Source organism: Anabrus simplex, chromosome 6, assembly GCF_040414725.1.
Source record: "Anabrus simplex isolate iqAnaSimp1 chromosome 6, ASM4041472v1, whole genome shotgun sequence".
Taxonomy (NCBI): Eukaryota; Metazoa; Arthropoda; class Insecta; order Orthoptera; family Tettigoniidae; genus Anabrus; species Anabrus simplex.
Window position 1 is genome coordinate 214674598 of NC_090270.1, and position 18330 is coordinate 214692927.

General features: G+C 40.6%; 1 protein-coding gene across 2 annotated transcripts in view; it reads right to left on the reverse strand.

Annotated features, from left to right (window-relative positions):
* The window catches only part of LOC136876335 (valacyclovir hydrolase), a 141544-nt gene that overhangs the window by 107642 nt on the left and 15572 nt on the right, over positions 1-18330 (reverse strand). For both annotated transcript variants that reach the window (XM_067150188.2, XM_067150187.2), the window contains exon 3: positions 11111-11277. In XM_067150188.2, coding sequence (XP_067006289.2) covers positions 11111-11277 — 167 coding nt within the window. The remainder of the gene's footprint in view (positions 1-11110; positions 11278-18330) is intronic.

Below are 18330 nucleotides of genomic sequence, written 5' to 3' on the forward strand. Positions count from 1 at the left end.
GAATGATATCCTTTATCAAAACTTTCAAGTTTCTCAGTGGGTACAGTGCCTCTGCAGAAAAAGTAAGCAACAGGTTGCTTCCATTTTCTGAGGAGACCTCTAACCATGAACACCGAGGCATCTGTTTGGTACGTCCTAGGTGTCCATAGTCTTTGTACCCATCAATTTAATCCAAAGTCACATTGTAATGAAGTCCAGCAGACAAACAAATTTCATTAAAAATGAGGGACCAAACTTTTTGATCACTAGTCTACTCACCTTTCTGACTCGAGATTCTAACACTTTGAAGAAAGCCTTGCCAATGCCTGTAGGAAATAAAAAGGAATTAAGCATTTTGGTAAGGGTTCAACAGTATCACTATTGGCAGTAGTAGCAGAAACAGCAATACTACAAGTGGTAGTAATAGTAGTGGTAGAAGAAGTAGCAGTAGCAGCAGGAGTGGACGCGGTGGGAGCAGCAGCAGAACTCGTAGCAGCTGAAGGACCTGACCGAGGACCAAACTCATGTCGAGGCACATCTATATGGAGGGAAAAAGAAATCACTAAGTAATGAACCCATAATTCTACGGTGAGAAAAATATTTTTTTTTCTCCAATATTTATTTGGTATTAAGAAAGTACTTTTATGTTTGAGGGCAGCCATGTTGCGCTCCTAAGAGCCCCGATGTCACGTGGGAAAGTTCTCACTCACGGCAAGCTCGTGAATTGCCGGGACACCTCGGTGGAACTCGAGTGCCCGACAATTCTTTAAATTCATGGAATTCTATACAACGAGGGATTTTGGCAATACAGTAAAGAAAGAAATAACTAAGCAAAATTATTCGTACACCCTACGTGAAGATAGAGACACCAGGGAAAAACTTAAATGCAGTTAAGCCTAAGTACATGTTAGCGTGAGATCAGCGAACCAGCTACACGTGCCAAGGTCAGGGGAGGAAGAAAACGCGCGAAACGCACGGGCAGAAATAATTTATTTCCCCTGTTGTGAGTGTAGAAAAATTATAAATTTAACATCTAACATCAGTGCAAGCCTGTCCGGAGTTCTGGGACAAGTCTCATCAAAATCGGTCTATTAGACGCAAAATTGGCAGATTACACAATCAAGCCTCATAGAGGGGATAGCGTCCCTCCTGAGATTATAAAAGAAACCCCCACCGTAGATTTTTCAGTGTCGATCTGGAACTTGAAGCCGCGGGAGCTTGTGCCCGTCGTCCTTGGAAATTCGCGCCAGATTGACCGACAAATAATTAAATACATGTCCGTGGCTAAGGTCCATATACTTGGTTAAGAAGAGAAAGTGATTGGAAAGGTTCTGAACGTTTGCCGACGAACTAGGAAGGTGTAGGCTGGTTGAAATATACACAGCAAGTTTTATTTATATCATCTCATGTACGCTTGAAAGTGAAGAGAGTTTGGGGGAAGCTATTCAGAGTAGTTCTGCTCCCTTTATCTGCTGAACACCTGTTTTTATTGAAGTAACGGAGAGAAACCACTCTGGGAACGCATCAGACAGTTGTAGTCGACTGCAGAACGAGGGAAGCTCGTGGTGCAAATTACAGAGAAAGTGCCTGATTTATGTGGTAATTTTAATATCGTGCGTGTGAAGGGTAGTGTTTGTATGAGTGAGATTTTTGAAATGAAAATGTTATCTGTGAAAATGAGCGGCTAAGCCCGAGGTCAGCTGGTGATGATGTAACCAGAATGCTGGGAATGTCACCATTGTGCAGGTCTGTCTATTTTATATTATGTTGTAGTTAGTTAGTTATTGTTCTGTCCCAACAAATTTTTCAAGATGATTGTCGGGTTGATATTCGTAACTATCAGGCAAAAGGTGTTGTAATTTTTGGTCAGCGTGTGAAAATTTCAGTGTGTAAAGTTCATGTCAAGAACGGTAAAATGCGACGCTTAAAATTTTGCGTTGAATGTTCGATGAGATATCATCCAAAGCGTGGATTTTTGGAACGTTATAAGTGTAAATTAGTCGTGGCGAATATCTTAATCTCAGAGGTCAGTTAAATTCAGAAATGTTTGTTAATAATAATAATAATAATAATAATAATAATAATAATAATAATAATAATAATAATAATAATAATAATAATAATAATGTCTACCGCGGGATAAGGAAATTTTTCTACGTTAAAGTGCATTTAACCAGTATATTTTTACAAGGATCGCAGGCATATTTAGATGATTTCGGTGAAATTTGTTAGAGTCACAGTTATTAATGGGAAGGAAAATTTTGAGACATCGTGTATATCAATGATACGAAAAGTCGCTGGGTGCTCTTGGACTCTCGAGGTTCGAAAGTCGTAATAATAGTAAAGTAAGAGATGTGTTTAATAATGGTTGTCGTTTTCACCAGGGGATCGAAGTATGAAAAAGGGTCTTGAAGGAAAAGGGATTGAGAGCGACGAATTTATATGTGGAGACGAGAGAGATGGAAGTGATACCGCTGGAATAAAGCGAGGAGAAGGAGTTTGAGACAAGCTATATTTTTGAAGAGGAAGTATTTAGGAAACAGGCTGTGTTGAGGCAGGCTGTATTGTTTTCCGCAATCAATCCGAATTTGTGAGACGGCTATGGTGTGAAGCATCGTAAATTTATAGAAAGATCCCAATTGAAAACGACTCTAGTAAAATGTTAAAGTCTGGGTAGTAAACATCCAGTGATGTTGTTACGTAAAGCCCGTATGGATAATAAGATAATGAGCGACCTCAAGGATGAAAGAGCACTTTGGACACACGGTTGGTGTTGTATTGAATTTGTTCACTGGATAGGTCATTGATAAAAATAGTTGGAATTGATGATAGGCGATTTGAGAATTTCGAATGCGGTAGTGATGATTATTATTTTGAAGGCATCCACTAAATGGTAAACGTGTGTTGGGAATTTTCATTTGCTTCCCTAACACTTCAGCGCACAGGCTGAGATTGTGTTCGAGGTGGAGATTTGTTCGTCACATATATTTATTTTTGAGCTCACGTATTGTAATGGTAGAGACTTACTGTATTTTTCGACTTGCATTCATTTGATAGTAAGAGACGTGGTTCCGATCGTGTGGTATTTGTCTGACCAGATTTAGTATTAAATGTCGGAGGTGTTTGAAATTGCTAGTTCGCCTGATATGTTAAGGGAGGCGTAGTACGACCCACTTTGACGCCCGACGATAGATTTAGGACGTCACATGTTATTCTTGGAGTCACTGATGATGAGACGTCCTAGGTCACGCCCGACGATAGAATTTGGAAGGCATCATGTACATAATGATTAGTGTTAGGATGTACAGATTTCAAGTGAGCCCGACGATAGGTCTGGGTTGGTAGCTGTACACACTCAAGTCTCAGTTTAGATGTTTCGTTTTTTTTTTTTGTTGAAGCGGCCTGGATGAAGGTAGCAGTTACAGTACGATATGATTTATGAAGAGGGTCAATGCGTAGCTCTCCATTGAGATAACGGGACAGCTGTTGACGAGTGAGGGTTGTCCAAGTGTTGGATATCGGCTCGATATAGATTAAATATTTTTACTGTGATTCTCCGTGCGTGTTAAGCTTTAATGACTTCGAGATGTTAATTTATTCTTACGGACTTTATTGTTTTCTCGTTTTGACGTCCGTTCTCGTTTGATAGTGTGCATATTGACACTCAGTGTATTAGTGTGAGACTTGAGTTGCGAATGCGGTTTCGATTCGTCAGCTAGTAATTTATTTTATTTTCAGTCTTGTCGTACTTTCATTTTTATTCATAGTTAAAGTAAGTAAGTAATCACTTTACAAGTAGTGTGTTGGGACAGACAGTAAATAGAGAGATCTGTACTGGTAGCATTGTTTTTTTAAGGGAAAGAATTCCTTAAAGTTATAGTAAAATTGAGCGTGGACTGGTAATTTTATTAAGCATAACAAACCCATTTCTAACCTGAAAATCGGTTCGATAATAATATTTTTCAAGTGACTTTCCACTTTTTAATTATCTTCAGTGTTTGGCATTTCTTCTAAATGCATGATTAGTAATTGTTTCCTGCATTTCGCAGTTTTGTTCCTTTAGAACGACATAACGTAAGATCCTCTCGGATCCTGTTGTTGTTGGTTCCTTCCGAACAGCTGTTTGGGGTGATGCACATTTAGCATCGGGATTACCTTATCACTTAAGGGTGTCATGAATGACAAATACATGGTGGGATTTTATTTCAATTGTGAATGATGCTGTTAACTGGTAGTGAACACCATGCTTTCCCATAATATTTCGCAACCTATCCAAAGCAACTGATAGTCAGTTTGGTTCGATTAAGGGTCCATTCGGCGGGTGTTCCGTATCCGTTAAGGGTATTCGACTGGTGGATAACCTTAATTGAGAGAAAATCAGGCGTTCTACTTGTTGAAAGTCAGATTTTCCACGGATCGTGTGGATTAACTCTCAGTTCTCGTTTGGAATAATAGGTGCCCGGTTTTCAGGTCTTCCCTTTTTCAGTTTTTCAGTTTCGCTGTCCACTAACATATTAACTTCTCCGAAGCAACTCTTCGATATTGTAAGAAACAAATTGACGTTATGTAATGTGACTGTGTTTGGAACATTCAAAAATCAATAATTTATATTTTTTTCTCTTTTGCAAGAATGCATATTAAATTATTGATGTTATCGTGCTCTTTCAATTTAATAAAAGTTAGTAAGCACATTTTTGCTCCTCATTTCAAGTAGTTAGGCTCTCTTCTGAACCCCATCGTTTGGTTAAGATCGTGACCGAATTTATTCCCGCAACGACCCAGGATTTAAGAGCTCTAAATTGTTCTACTGTAGCAGCCGTGGCCGACCAACGATGGAATGGTAAGTTCAAGGGTTCAGTAAGGTATGAATTTTTTCTCCCCTGCTACAGTGAATGCAGGGTATTGATTTTCAAATCTCATTACATCATCATTCATTCATTCATTCATTCATAAACATCTATGGTTATTATGGTCCCCCTATGGTTCTTAAGGTAGGAAAAACAGGAATAAAATTCCATTGAGCAAGTTATCCACCTAAATTTGTTAAGCACTTGACTGTATTGAGGGATATTAAAGGACTGTGTTTGCTTTGTTAATGTCTGGTTGAAATTAATGGAGAAAATTTTACTGTTATTGCAAATTTGATATTCACTGACTCCAAAAGTAGATCCCTACATGCTGAGAGGAACACTGACAACAATTTAAAATGGTACATTCAAATGTTAGAAATTTTAGCTACACTCTGCCTCTAAGAGATGTATGAATTTCAACTTACTAGGTAAGGCAAGACTATTGTCGCGGCCACCACATTAGGTGGGTAAGAAAAACTGTGCTGTCGTCAGATATGGGAACGGCGAAGCGACAGAAGGTCAAGAGTCGCTTACCTCCAAGCACGGATTGGCAACGCTGATCATGCAGTGCTGTCTAAACTGAAGCCCATCCGCTCCAGGCCACCTTACCCGAGTCATTCCCTGTCATGCAGCTGTTGAGCTTGCACCGTACGTGCAGTTAAAGATGGATAGTAAATGTGAATTGATTTGGGCTCAAGTTGAGAGAGAAGTGGCAGAGAGGAACAACACATTCAAAATAAAGGACGTAGAAAATCTCACGTCAGAAGCCATCGACCGTGTGACTGCTGCAGATTGGGACAAGTGCTTCAATCGCGCGAAAAATCTTCAAACAGACGATTGGGCCAAGGAAATAATAAGGGACGAAAGAATGGAGCCATTCATCATCAGTGTACATGACGACTTAACAGATAGTAAGATGAGTGATGACAGTGACTAAGAAATCTTAGACTCCTTTGAAGCTAGAAACCGATTCTTAATGCATTGTAAATTAATGTGAACCTATTCTTTAAAGTAGTTCCTTTTCTATATTACTCAGTACAATTCTGTCTGGGACAAGATCTTTGATAGAGGTCCTGGATAGCTGGAGCGGCGAAAATGTCTCAAACACATAGTGCAGTTTCTCAGCTGCTTTGAAGGAAGCTGCCGCAACCTTTGGATTCCCACAATGTCCAGCCACTCTTTGCAAATTTCATGTCTAGCAACAGGGAAATGATGAAATATGGTAAGATTCCCTGCTGGCGGACCTCTTCGCTATCGGTGTATATCCCACAAATTTGGCACTTTCCATGCATGGCCTGAGCCATAAAAAGAAACAGAAGAAAATAATTAAGGGCACCGTCAACAGTTTATATTTTTACTGCTAATTTCGATACCCTAAAAACAGTAGTGGCTTATCAGAAATAATAAAACATTACATCAACTGAATTAAATTAAATTAAGAATTTAGCCTATTTCAGCCGAAAGGCCATAACATGACATAAATATGTATGATGATAAACATGTTATTGTTATTAATAACAACCACCATGCAAGAAATCTTTTAAAAAAAGAAGATATTTTTGGGAACAGAAACAGCTATCAATCATCAACTTAATAACTTACATAACCTCCTGTGGCCTAGTGTCCCTTTAAGAGGACACTGTTTAAAAATAGAATCAAATATCCTGCAAAATATATTTTAAACAATAAAATAAATAGAACATTGAGTAGACCGAAAAGTTGGTGTTCCAATTTTTTGGAATTTCATTTATTTTGGTGTGATACGCTTTTCATGTTCTGGCCTCAGGAGGTTAATAAAATAAGAATAATAGGGAATTCTTACCTCAAATTTCTTGTACTTCTTCAAACAAGAAATTCCACAAAAAACACACCCGACGAGTATGAAAACGAAAATAAACATGAAGATAATCAAAGACAACAAAGTAGACTGGTCTCCCATGTGGTCATCAAAGCGATAATTAAGAATTTATTTCAGCCGAAAGGCCATAACATGATATAAATATGTATGATAAGCATGTTACTGTTATAATAACATACTCGCATATAGTGAAACTGAAGTTAAAGATGGGTTGGCAAGTTCAAAACACATAATACAAACTACTAAAAACGATAAACCAAAGCGATAAACGGCCCAATCGACCGGGAATTCTCAACTTGAAATCGAACAATAGCAATCGGGAGATGTTTCTACCAATAGAAGTTCCTGTATTTGTCATGTAGGGTTCGGTGAGGTGACGTGAGGTACAACAGTGCGCACGGTGAAGGTAGGATAAAATACTCAGTCTGAGCAGGGCCCTCGGAAGCATAGGATCTAGGGATGGGTGCGACTGAAGCCTGGAATCGAGAGTGTCGACTCCATCGACTCCGAACACTGCACTCGGTTCGCATGAAGCCTCACAACTCCAAGTTAACCTGATGCGCATTGCAGGGCCGCACGGTCACTTCGCATGAAGCCTGCAACTCCATGCTGACCATAGTTGCTGCACCTCTCACGACCAATTGTCCCCGAGCTACCTCATCCACCCGCTTATATAGCCAAGCGGATTTTCGCATGTAGGTGAGACAGCACGGGCATCAGCCACGAGAGGGCAGGGAGGGGTCCCAGATGGGTGCCACCCCTTCAGTGCTTTATGAAATGAAAATTTCCTACACAAATATTTATAGACATAATGTTTTCTTCCCTGCAAACAAAGATACACACAGAAATGAAGATGACCAGAAATAGATATACATGCACAGTAAACCAGATATATATGTGTATATCGGTACATATAAATATATAACACGAGAAAATCACTGCTATTCACGACAAAGATCCGGCGGCGGTAGTCCAGTCAGAGATTGTTGAATAGGAGATAATACAGTCTGCCTTAGGAGCCGGTGGGGAGAGATCCGTTGTCGTCCGAAGGCAGGAGAACGCATTACGCCTTGTCTTGCTTATGCCTCACCCCGCGTTTTTCGCATCCTCTTCCTGGCCGACCGGAGGTGGCCCCGTGGGGGACCGTTGCCTGGCGTGGCGTCGGAGTGTACTGAAAGCCTTCTGGTAAGACCGCTACCTGATCCTCGGTGGCTCTGTCCACCTGGACTGCGACGTCCCAACCTTGCGCCATGGCAAGATAAAGCAAGTTCGCCCTGTTGAAGAAGCATTTGCGTTGCACCAGGTCCAGGTGAGGCCAAGTGCTGAGAGCTCAGAGCGTTGTTGCGGCATCGTGATGGTCGCGCCTGGCTGGAGTTACTGCGAGGAGGTCCTTGAGTGCTAGGCCAATCTGGTGAACCTTGTGGTCTGGTGGTAGAGGAAGCCCTTTGTCGTATGTGGGCGACTGTAGATTGCACCGACTTGATCAAGCGACAACATGTCGTCTAGACAACACATTCACAGCTACATGGCCTCAAACTTAATCAATTGATAGCCATTCAGGCATTTCATTTTATTATTTAAGGTGTAAATAGTGTTTGTGCATTTTGTTAATCATGAATAATTTAAATAAAAGTTTTATTACGTGTAATACTGGTGAATGACTCGGCCCTATGGTCTAATCACATGCATAACCAAACTACAGTCCACAACCAGAGTAATCATCTCTGTTTAATATTACGTGTGTGCTACAGTATTCAGTTCATCACTCAAACAGCATGTAAAAGACCTCTGGTGACACATTTGGTATTTATCCGATTAAAATCATTGAAGTTGGCCATAGACATTCAAGAAAGATACGGTTTACTCTGACATCTGGTGCAATAAAATGGAATGTCAAAATTGATATGCAGGCAGCCTAGAAGGAGTCATATTAAAATCTCTGCACAGGGTAGCTGAGGCCAATTATTATTAAATCTGATTAAGACGATAATAAAACCATTTCCTTGTAAATAGAATATGGAAGTAGAAAAACATGTTATAAGCAATTTGTGAGTTAAATAGAGTTTTTAGTCTCAAACATGATTGCCCGCGCAATCTCCTCCTTGACTAGTAAAGACAAAAAATTGCCTCCCTTATAGCTTAAACTAGCTGATGTACCCGTGCTTCCCTACAGGATTCTCACAAAGACTGTCTTTGTGGTTTACCTAACTACAGTTAACTTAGGCCATTACAAAACGTCAATAGGAATGTAGGGATTAAAAGCAATGTTATCATATAAAATACTCGCTCAAATGAAAAACCACACATTTTCTCACTTTGAACGAACAGTACTATGATGCCGATCTAAAACTCCAAAGTTCTAGTGCTGAAATGAACAGGCCGCAGACAGCCGTGAACACTCCTCTGCCACTGTTCTGTGAAAAATACACACTGCTCATTCCAATCAGTGCCTTAGGATGGGGACTAAATAGCTCGAATGCTATGGTGAACCAGTTTGTTACGTATCAGTAGTATCAGAAAATGTATGAACCAGAGGAATGGCATGCTTAAGAAGAAAGTTATCTAACTCCCCAGCTACTTCCGCCAATATTCAGGCAGGCTGTTATACTCGGCACGACTGAGCGAGTTGGCCGTGCGGTTAGGGGCGAGCAGCTGTGGGTTTGCATCCGGGAAGTAGTGGGTTCGAAAACGAATGACTGTCGACAGCCCTGAAGATTGTTTTCCGTGGTCTCCCATTTTCATACCAGGCAAATGCTGTGACTGTACCGTAATTAACGCCAGGGCCGCTTCCTTACCACTCCTAACCCTTTCCTATCCCATCATCGCCATAATATCCATTTGTGTCAATGTGACGCAAAAGCAATTTTTAAAAAAATACTCAGTATAGAGCACTAATCCCAACTATCGGACATGACTGGCAACAGAAGACTCAACGCACATCACAACAAACCATGGTCAATGTAATGTTATTGTTGTTCAATGTTATGTGCTTTCTTTTATTTTAGGTCTTCACATTTCGTTTTCTTTCTACTCTGTGATATTAGGGCATCTTACAAAATTTTTATAGCGTAGACTGTAGTTCCTTATTCCACGACTTTACATAACGATTTTCATTAAATCCTGTTTACCCATTTTCTCGTGACTTGGCGATGATATGGACTTGGCAACAAAAATCCAAGTTGGTGAATATCTCTGTCATCATAGCTAGTACGCTAAAAATGTATGATGCAGTCGCTTAAGTGCGGCCAGTATCCAGTATTCGGGAGATAGTAGGTTCGAATCCCACTGTCGGCAGCCCTGAAAATGGTTTTCCGTGGTTTCCCATTTTCACACCAGGCAAATGCTGGGGCTGTACCTTAATTAAGGCCACGGTCGCTTCCTTCCCACTCCTAGCCCTTTCCTGTCCCATCGTCGCCATAAGACCTATCTGTGTCGGTGCGACGTAAAGCCACTAGCAAAAAAAATAATGTATGAGACATAAACGATCGAAAATTTAATACTATATGATTTTAGTAATGTAGTATTTGTCGATAGGACCACTAATAACACAAATATTTGAGAATTAAATTTTAGGCCTTCTCCTAAACTACCCTTCCACTCAGCATGAATAAAATTATTTTGGCTTAGATTGTAGCGACTTATTTCCTGACTTTGCATACTGATTTTCATTAAGATAGGACCACTAATAACATAAAAATTTGAGATTTATATTTAGACCTTCCCCTAAACTACCATTTCTTTCAGCGTGAATAAGATTATTTATAACCTCGAATGCAGCGACTTATTTCCCGACTTTGTATACCGATTTTCATTAAGATAGGACCACTAATAACATCAATATTTGAGAATTAAATTTTAGGTCTTCCCCGAAACTACCATTTCTCTCAGCGTGAATAAAATTATTTAGGCCTAGATTGTAGCGGCTTATTTCCGGACACTACATACCGATTTTCATTAAATTCTCTTCAGCCGTTTTCTTGTGATGCGTGTACCTACAAACACACATACATACATACATACATACATACAGACAGACAGACAGACAGACAGACAGACAGACAGACAGACAGACAGACAGACAGACAGACAGACAGACAGACATTATGGAAAATTAAAAGTGCATTTCCTTGCTGCTATGGACACGACCGATACAGAAATACCATCCTTTTCAAATTCTGAGCAATGTTCAGACAAAACTCTTATTTTATATATATAGATAATTATCTTGCAGCATTCTTTACAATAGTACCAACAATAAATACAAATTATTTGTTGGCTGACAACTACAAGACAAAGTAACAGAACGTTTATAGTAAAACACTTTTCAGCCAGCCTGTTATGTTCTATTCCCAAATCTTGTACTAAAATTACCTATTTGCTCACTATCTTTGTTATAAACTCTCACAACATGCTTGTAGCTTACCTGCATTAATTTCACAGCCCATTCTGCGTCTCGCTCATAAAAACCAGGTGAAAAATCTCTACTGGGAGGACGGCTTTTACCATAACCAGGAGGATCCCATGCAACAATTGTAAATTTTGTTCTGTCCAAGTTTTCCACTTGAGGCTTCAGGTGTGTCCATATTGAACCTGAAATTTTGCACTTTGAATAAAAATGGATATTTTGATTTACCTTACCTTACATAAATAACAACATGCAGTATGATACAACGAACATACCAGTATTAAAACAATCATTTTTATGAAAATGATTGGAAAAAACGACAACTCTAAGATTCAGCATTTTAATTTATTTAAAATCTGATACAAAATAAGTTCCAGAAAAAAAAATAAACAAATTGCAGCAATAGAAAAATTAATCAAAGAGTCCAGCTCCTTGATTGTATGATCAACAGAGTGGTCTTCCGTTCAGAGGGTCAAAAAACTTAGCTAATATCTGCACATATGTTGTGCTCCCCAAGTAATTGGGAATGGCTAAGTTAATGACATATAACTGGCCAAGAAAGAAGAACAAGATCCATTAGTCAAAAAACAGAAAAATTCTGCCTTGGATAGGCTTCTAAAATTATTGCAGAATGGCTACATAATCACTACGATAGTACTTGTCATTTTTCCATCACTAAAGTTCAACCCACTCACACCTGTGTTTACCAGAACTGTGCTTAATGATTGACTTGCTTAAAATTCCTGAAATATTGACCTCCTTTCTCCCATCCCCTAGTCCAGATGAACTCTTAGTCTGGACATCGACTAACATCCAGATTCAAGGAACCAATTACCCTTAACATCAGGAAATTGTTGATGTTTAAGTTTTCTCTCTTGTACTTACATTTCCAGAAACGTTGAGGTATACAGCCAGATGGAGAATCACTTTTCTTCTCTCCCACAGAGATAAAATTTGTATCACTAATTTTGGACTAAAGTAATGCTCTGTTATTATTATTATTATTATTATTATTATTATTATTATTATTATTATTATTATTATTATTATTATTATTACGATAGCAGCGGTAGCACCGATTGATTTACTTGCCTTAGAGAGGCAGGAAGTCTGGCGAACTCAAGGAGAGCTCGAAAAGAAGCGCGCTAAGGAGCTAGCTTATAGGCAACGAACGGAGCGGTGGCAGCAAAGATGGGAGGAAGATCCTCGTGGAAAATGGACTAAGCGGCTGATACCACGCCTAGCTGATTGGGTTGCCCGAGCTCATGGCAAGGTTAACTTTTACATCACGCAACTATTGACGGGTCATGGATACTTCCGGAAATTTCTACATAGAGTAGGTAGAGCGAGCGACTCGGCGTGTATTTATTGCAATGATATAGACGATGTATTTCACACATTTTTCGTATGCTATCATTGGTCAACTCAGAAAAGATGTTTATATACTGAGCAAGGAGTTGACGCCAGAAACTGTTGTGCAGGCGATGCTACGAAACCAAGAATCTTGGGATCAGATAGCAGTATATGTAGAAGGCATCCTGCGTCAGAAAAAGAGAGATATGAATGCTCATGAACGACAGTAAGGAGAAATAAAGAAGAAGAAACCTGAGAAATTAGCACAACACCGCCCTGAAGTAATGCAAGAGCGGTTCCGGGGCGGAGATATACGTCGTGGGAAAAGGGTGTGTGGGTTTAAGTGAGTAGGAATCTCACACGCTTGTGGAGTGCGGACCCTCACAAGTGTCTAATGAAAGATTTCCCACACTTCCCTCGTAAAAAAATAATTTATTATTATTATTATTATTATTATTATTATTATTATTATTATTATTATTATTATTATTATTATTATTATTATTATTATATATAATTCGCTGGGGCCATCAGGGACCACGTTAAGTCTTGTTGCATTTGACACTGAACTTGGCCTTCTTTAGAGACCAAATTTGCCTCATTCTTTGTGAGTGGGCCTGCTTACGCTTGCTCCTCTCGGATTAGCCTGTTCGTCAATATTTTCTTGCGGAAGAGATCTCTGTTAAGGGCGTCTTCAGCTGAGATATGTAGCATTTGCAGGTCTTCTTTGGTATTTCTAAACCAGGGAATTGTGGTTTTGGGATTTGAATCAGAAAAGTGAAAGATTTCTTTAGTTAACTTTCTTCCATTCTTTTCAGATGACCGTAAAATCGTGCCCATCTTTTTCTGATTGTGTCGGTAATTTTCTCTATTTTGCTGTAGACTTCCTTGTTGGATCTCTTTTGATGGATTCCATTTCTGTCCTTTGATCCCAAGATTCCTCTCATAATTTTGCGTTCTCTTTTCTCCAGTTCTTCAAGGAGTCCTTTGTTGGCATTTAGAGACAGGGTTTTGGCTGCATATAGAACTACTGGCTTCAGAACTGTTTCATAGTGACGTATCTTGGTGTTTTGGGAAAGGCATTTTTGGTTCTAGATTGTGGAGGATGTTTGGTAGGCTATTTCCAGTTTGCGTACTCGCTCCTGAAGTGCTTCTTTGTCCAGTCCATTTTTCATGATGATATCACCCAGGTATTTGAATTGGTCTACTCGGGTGATGTCCCTGTATTTTGTATGGAGTTTTGGTGGAGCCTCTTTGATGTTAGTCATTACTTCTGTTTTCTCAAAGGATATCTGCAAACCAGCTTTTTCGGCAATTTCCTTTAAAATTTCAACTTGAGCTCTAGCGGTTTCTATGTCGTTTGAGAGAACAGCAATATCATCGGCAAATGCTAAGCAGTCTGTTGCAATCCCCTTGGATTTAGTTCCTATTCTCAATGGACTGTAGTTGGTTTCCTATAATCTCACACGCCAGGTTCTGATGATCTTTTCAAGAACGCAGTTGAAGAGTATCGGGGATAGCCCATCACCTTGTCGGACTTCTGTTTTGATGTCAAAGGAATGCGAGAGACATCCGTGGAACTTCACCTTGGATTTTGTATCGGTCAGGGTGGCTCTAATTAATGCCAGCAGTTTCAAATCAACTCCAAGTTCATTTAAGATGTTTAGCAGGACTTCCCGGTCAATGGAGCCGTACGCTTTCTTAAAGCCCACAAAGACAGACACATACTGCTTGGACCTTAGTCGCACTGGCGTAGCCAAGGGGGGGGGGGGGGCAGGGGGGCCGGGCCCCACCCCAAAATATTTCCTGAAACTAGAGCGAGGATCAGCCGTTGTTTTACGTACGGTACCAACAACTTAAAAACTTACGCCGAAATGTTAAGTTAACGTAGCGACAAAGAATCTACTAGTAAGGCTCAATAGGGCCATACATAATTCTCCATATTTATACTGCTTGAATGAAAGGAAGACAATCAGGATTGTGATGCGCGGGGATATTTCCCTGTAGAGGTCTCACTATTGAGAATGTAACCGTGTGTTGACAATAATGTCAAGACATGAAGAAAGGGGCAATTAGCAAGGGATTACTCAGTAGAGGGCCGGAACGTGACCACCGAGATAACGGGGGCCACGTCCAGAAACATTTGCAAGCTTACAACATCGTGTCAGCTATTGCATATCGGTTCCAGGAAACAACAATGCCCTAGGGATCCTCGGGTTTTACTGTGGTTGAGAGATGTGCTGTGTTTAAGTTACAGCGTTGGGAAGGCTGTGACGGGATTGTGAGCTGCACGTTAGTTCCTCATTTTGTGCCATATAAGTAACTTTTTTTGAAGAGGAGCCGTTTTGTCACTGAGAAGCCAACACTATGTGCATTCTCGGTAAGTTATGAAAAAAGTTCTTTTATTCTTACAGTAGCAAGACAATCGCGGATGCGTGCCTAAGTTCGATAGGTGGGCCTGTATATCTTGTCAAATGCCCGGAGACTGATTGGAACCTCAAATGGCACCATCACGAGTGCGGGTAACTATTTTGTAATTGGCGGGCGTGATAACTCAGTCCCAATGGTTCTGTCTTCTCAACAGGACGGCCCAGGCTTGAATCGCAGTCGATACATGAAGCATTTTCAAAATGGGAAATCACGTTCTATTGATACGGATTCTACTTAAAACACTAGATCCCGTCCCTTACCTTTCCTTGTACTTTTGAGCCAGGACCTCATCATTTATGGTGGTGTATTTTGAGTATCCAACCATTCTTCGGACTTACCTTGTACCTTAAATGGTGAGTGGATGCAGTGGCGTACCCACAAAATAATTTCAGTAAGTCCAGACCAGTAGTGTGGATACAACTTTACCTTGGAAGGGGTTGTGAAAATATTTTTTAATTTTTATTTAGAATTTGCTTTACATCGCACCGTAGGTCTTATGGCGACGATGGGGAAGGAAAGGGCTGAGAGTGGGAAGAAGCGGCCGTGGCTTTAATTAAGGTACAGCCCCAGCATTTGCCTGGTGTGAAAATGGGAAACCACAGGAAACCATCTTTAGGGTTGCCGACAGTGGAGTTTGAACCCACTATCTCCCGGATGCAAGCACACAGCTGTGCGCCCGTAACCGCAAGGCCAACTCGCCCGGTGGATATGAAAAGAAAGCCGGTCCTACCGATTGCGGTGACGGATCTTCAGTAGATATTGTTGGTTTTGATTGTTACCATGTACAATCATACCTTCTGTACTCTTAACATAAACCGACTGCATTACTGAAACTGTTCCTTCTTCGTTTGTGAGGAAGTAGAATCTTCATTTAATTTGTCTTCTTAAAAAAAGGAACCACTTTGGTACTACACCCCGTGAAGGTGACTACCTGCCAGGTCGTAGATATTTCGATTACGGGAGACTCAAGGCCAACTGTACTGCAACCACAAACAAAGCTATATCCTCCCCATCCCTTTCTTAACTCTGTCAGTGCCGGGAATCGAATGCAGGATGCCTTAAGTCAAATTCTAAAATAAGGAGACCTAAAAGTATCCAGCCGGCCCCACGGTGTAGGGGTAGCGTGCCTACCTCTTACCGGAGGCCCCGGGTTCGATTCCAGGCCAGGTCAGGGCTGGTTCGAGGTACACTCAGCCCACGTGTTTATAATTGAGGAGCTATCTGACGATGAGATGGCGGCCCCGGTCTAGAAAGCCAGGAATAACGGCGGATAAGATTCGTCGTGCTGACCACACGACACCTCGTAATCTGCAGGCCTCCGGGCTGAACAGCCGTCGCTTGGTAGGCGATGGCCCTTCGGGGCTGTTACGCCATGGAGTTTGGTTTGGAAAAGTGTACAGAGAAGGAAGCGACACCCCTGCAAGGCTCTTCAGCTTCCAGGTAGTTCTTCTGTCCGGCCTCGTGCATTTAGGACAGTTGGAAAACGTATGCCGTAGTAAATGCTCCTCATAAAACCTTTGTAAAAGTACTAACTGCATCTATTTATAACAATAATCACAAACGCCTCCTTTTCATGTGGTTCAGTTGGTTGAGTCGCTGCCCTTCTGAGTCTGAGTTCGCAGGTTCAAATCCCGGCTTGGGTCGGTGGCCCTTAAAATGGTGTTGAAATGGCAACAGCTCAGTGTCGTTGGTTTCTGGCACGTTAATAAAAATTATACCTACGAATATTAGCGTCATAAAACTGTAACTTTATACTACTATGTTCTGTATCCCAGGCTTGCGAGGGAAACTGATTAACAATTTGCTTTACATCGCACCGTAGGTCTTATGGCGACGGTGGGATAGGAAAGGCTTAGGAGTGGGAAGGAAGCGGCCGTGGCCTTAATTAAGGTACAGCCCCAGCATTTGCTTGGTGTGAAAATGGGAAACCGCGGGAAAACACTTTCAGGGCTGCCGACAGTGGGGTTCGAGTCCACTATCTCCCGGATGCAAGCTCACAGCTGCGTGGCCCTAACCGCGGGGGAAACTAATAGGACAAGGTAAACCCTACACAGCATACGTTGTGAGGTGTACCCTTTCTTTACCAACTAACAAAATATCTATACCCATACGCTTTACATTATATATATATTTATTTGTTTGTTTGTTTATTTATTTATTAGTGCCTTCAGTACAGTGGTGAAGTTAGGGCTCCAGGCCCTCTCGTACACTTAACCGCATATTAATCAGAATCTTAAATAAAATACTGAGATACTTAAAATAGTTAAAACTGCATAAATTAATAGAATTGAAAATAAATTACTCACTAAATTACTATTAGAACTAATAAATAAAAAAACTCTTGAAAATGACTGATCCTCAGGAACGCACACATTCATCAACCATTCAGTTAGCTGTCCTCAGCAGGTAGTCTCGGCAGGTGACCTTAAATCGTGATTAAAAACAGCTACTTTCTCTGACTTGAACTGGCGGGGAATTCCATAATCTGACGACAGTCACCACAAATGATCTATTAATTTTATTTGTGCGGTGTATTTAAGTTGTGAAATGATGATAAGAAGTTGAATTTAGAAGACATATACAGTACATTGGCTGACTTTCAGCTAACACTGATCACCACCGTTAAAGTGTGTAGCTGCCGACGTTTATCAGACATCAGCCATGAGACAGCTTGATAGCGTGGGTTGACATGAACATCGTACCTGATATTGTAAATACATCGCAGGCAGGAATTCAGTGCTCGTTGAAGTTTAAATGTTTCTTCTCTCGTCATGTCAACTAAAACAACGTCACAATAATCAAGAATAGGGAGAATGAGTGTCTGTATTAGTTTGGCCTGTAGCTCAAATGGAAATACATCCCTCTGCCGTTTAAGAGAGTGAAGAACTCCAGACATCTTTTTACGTATTTCTTTCGTGTGATCAGACCAATCAACTGTTTCATTCATCATTACGCCGGGATTTGTAACCGGTTTACTGTAGGGAATAATATTACCATTCAGTAGGATAGGCGGGATTGCGACATTATTTGAGCAGTTCAGTAATTTTCGAGATCCAATTATAATTGAGATTTTTTGCAGTTTAGTATAAGAGAGCTTCGATGTGTAAATACACTGGGTCCTCGGAGGTCCCTGTTAACATCTTGTCTTGCAGTGTCGCTATACTTGAAGATCGTCAGCATAGAGGTAATGTGTGTTATTTCCTGTCACAGATGGTATGTCATTATATAAATACAGAAAATTAGGGGCCGTAGAACACTGCCCTGTGGGGCAAAACTAAGTTTCATTTTCCATTTAGAGGCCTTGTCGTTTACTGCTACACGCTGTTGACGGTTACTCAAATAAGAACTAAAAACCTTAAGCGCAGCCAGGCCGAAATTTAGCAGCTCCATTTTCTTTGTCATAGTCGGAGTTACTATAGTGTCAAAGGCGCTACTGAAGTCAAGAAGGATAAATA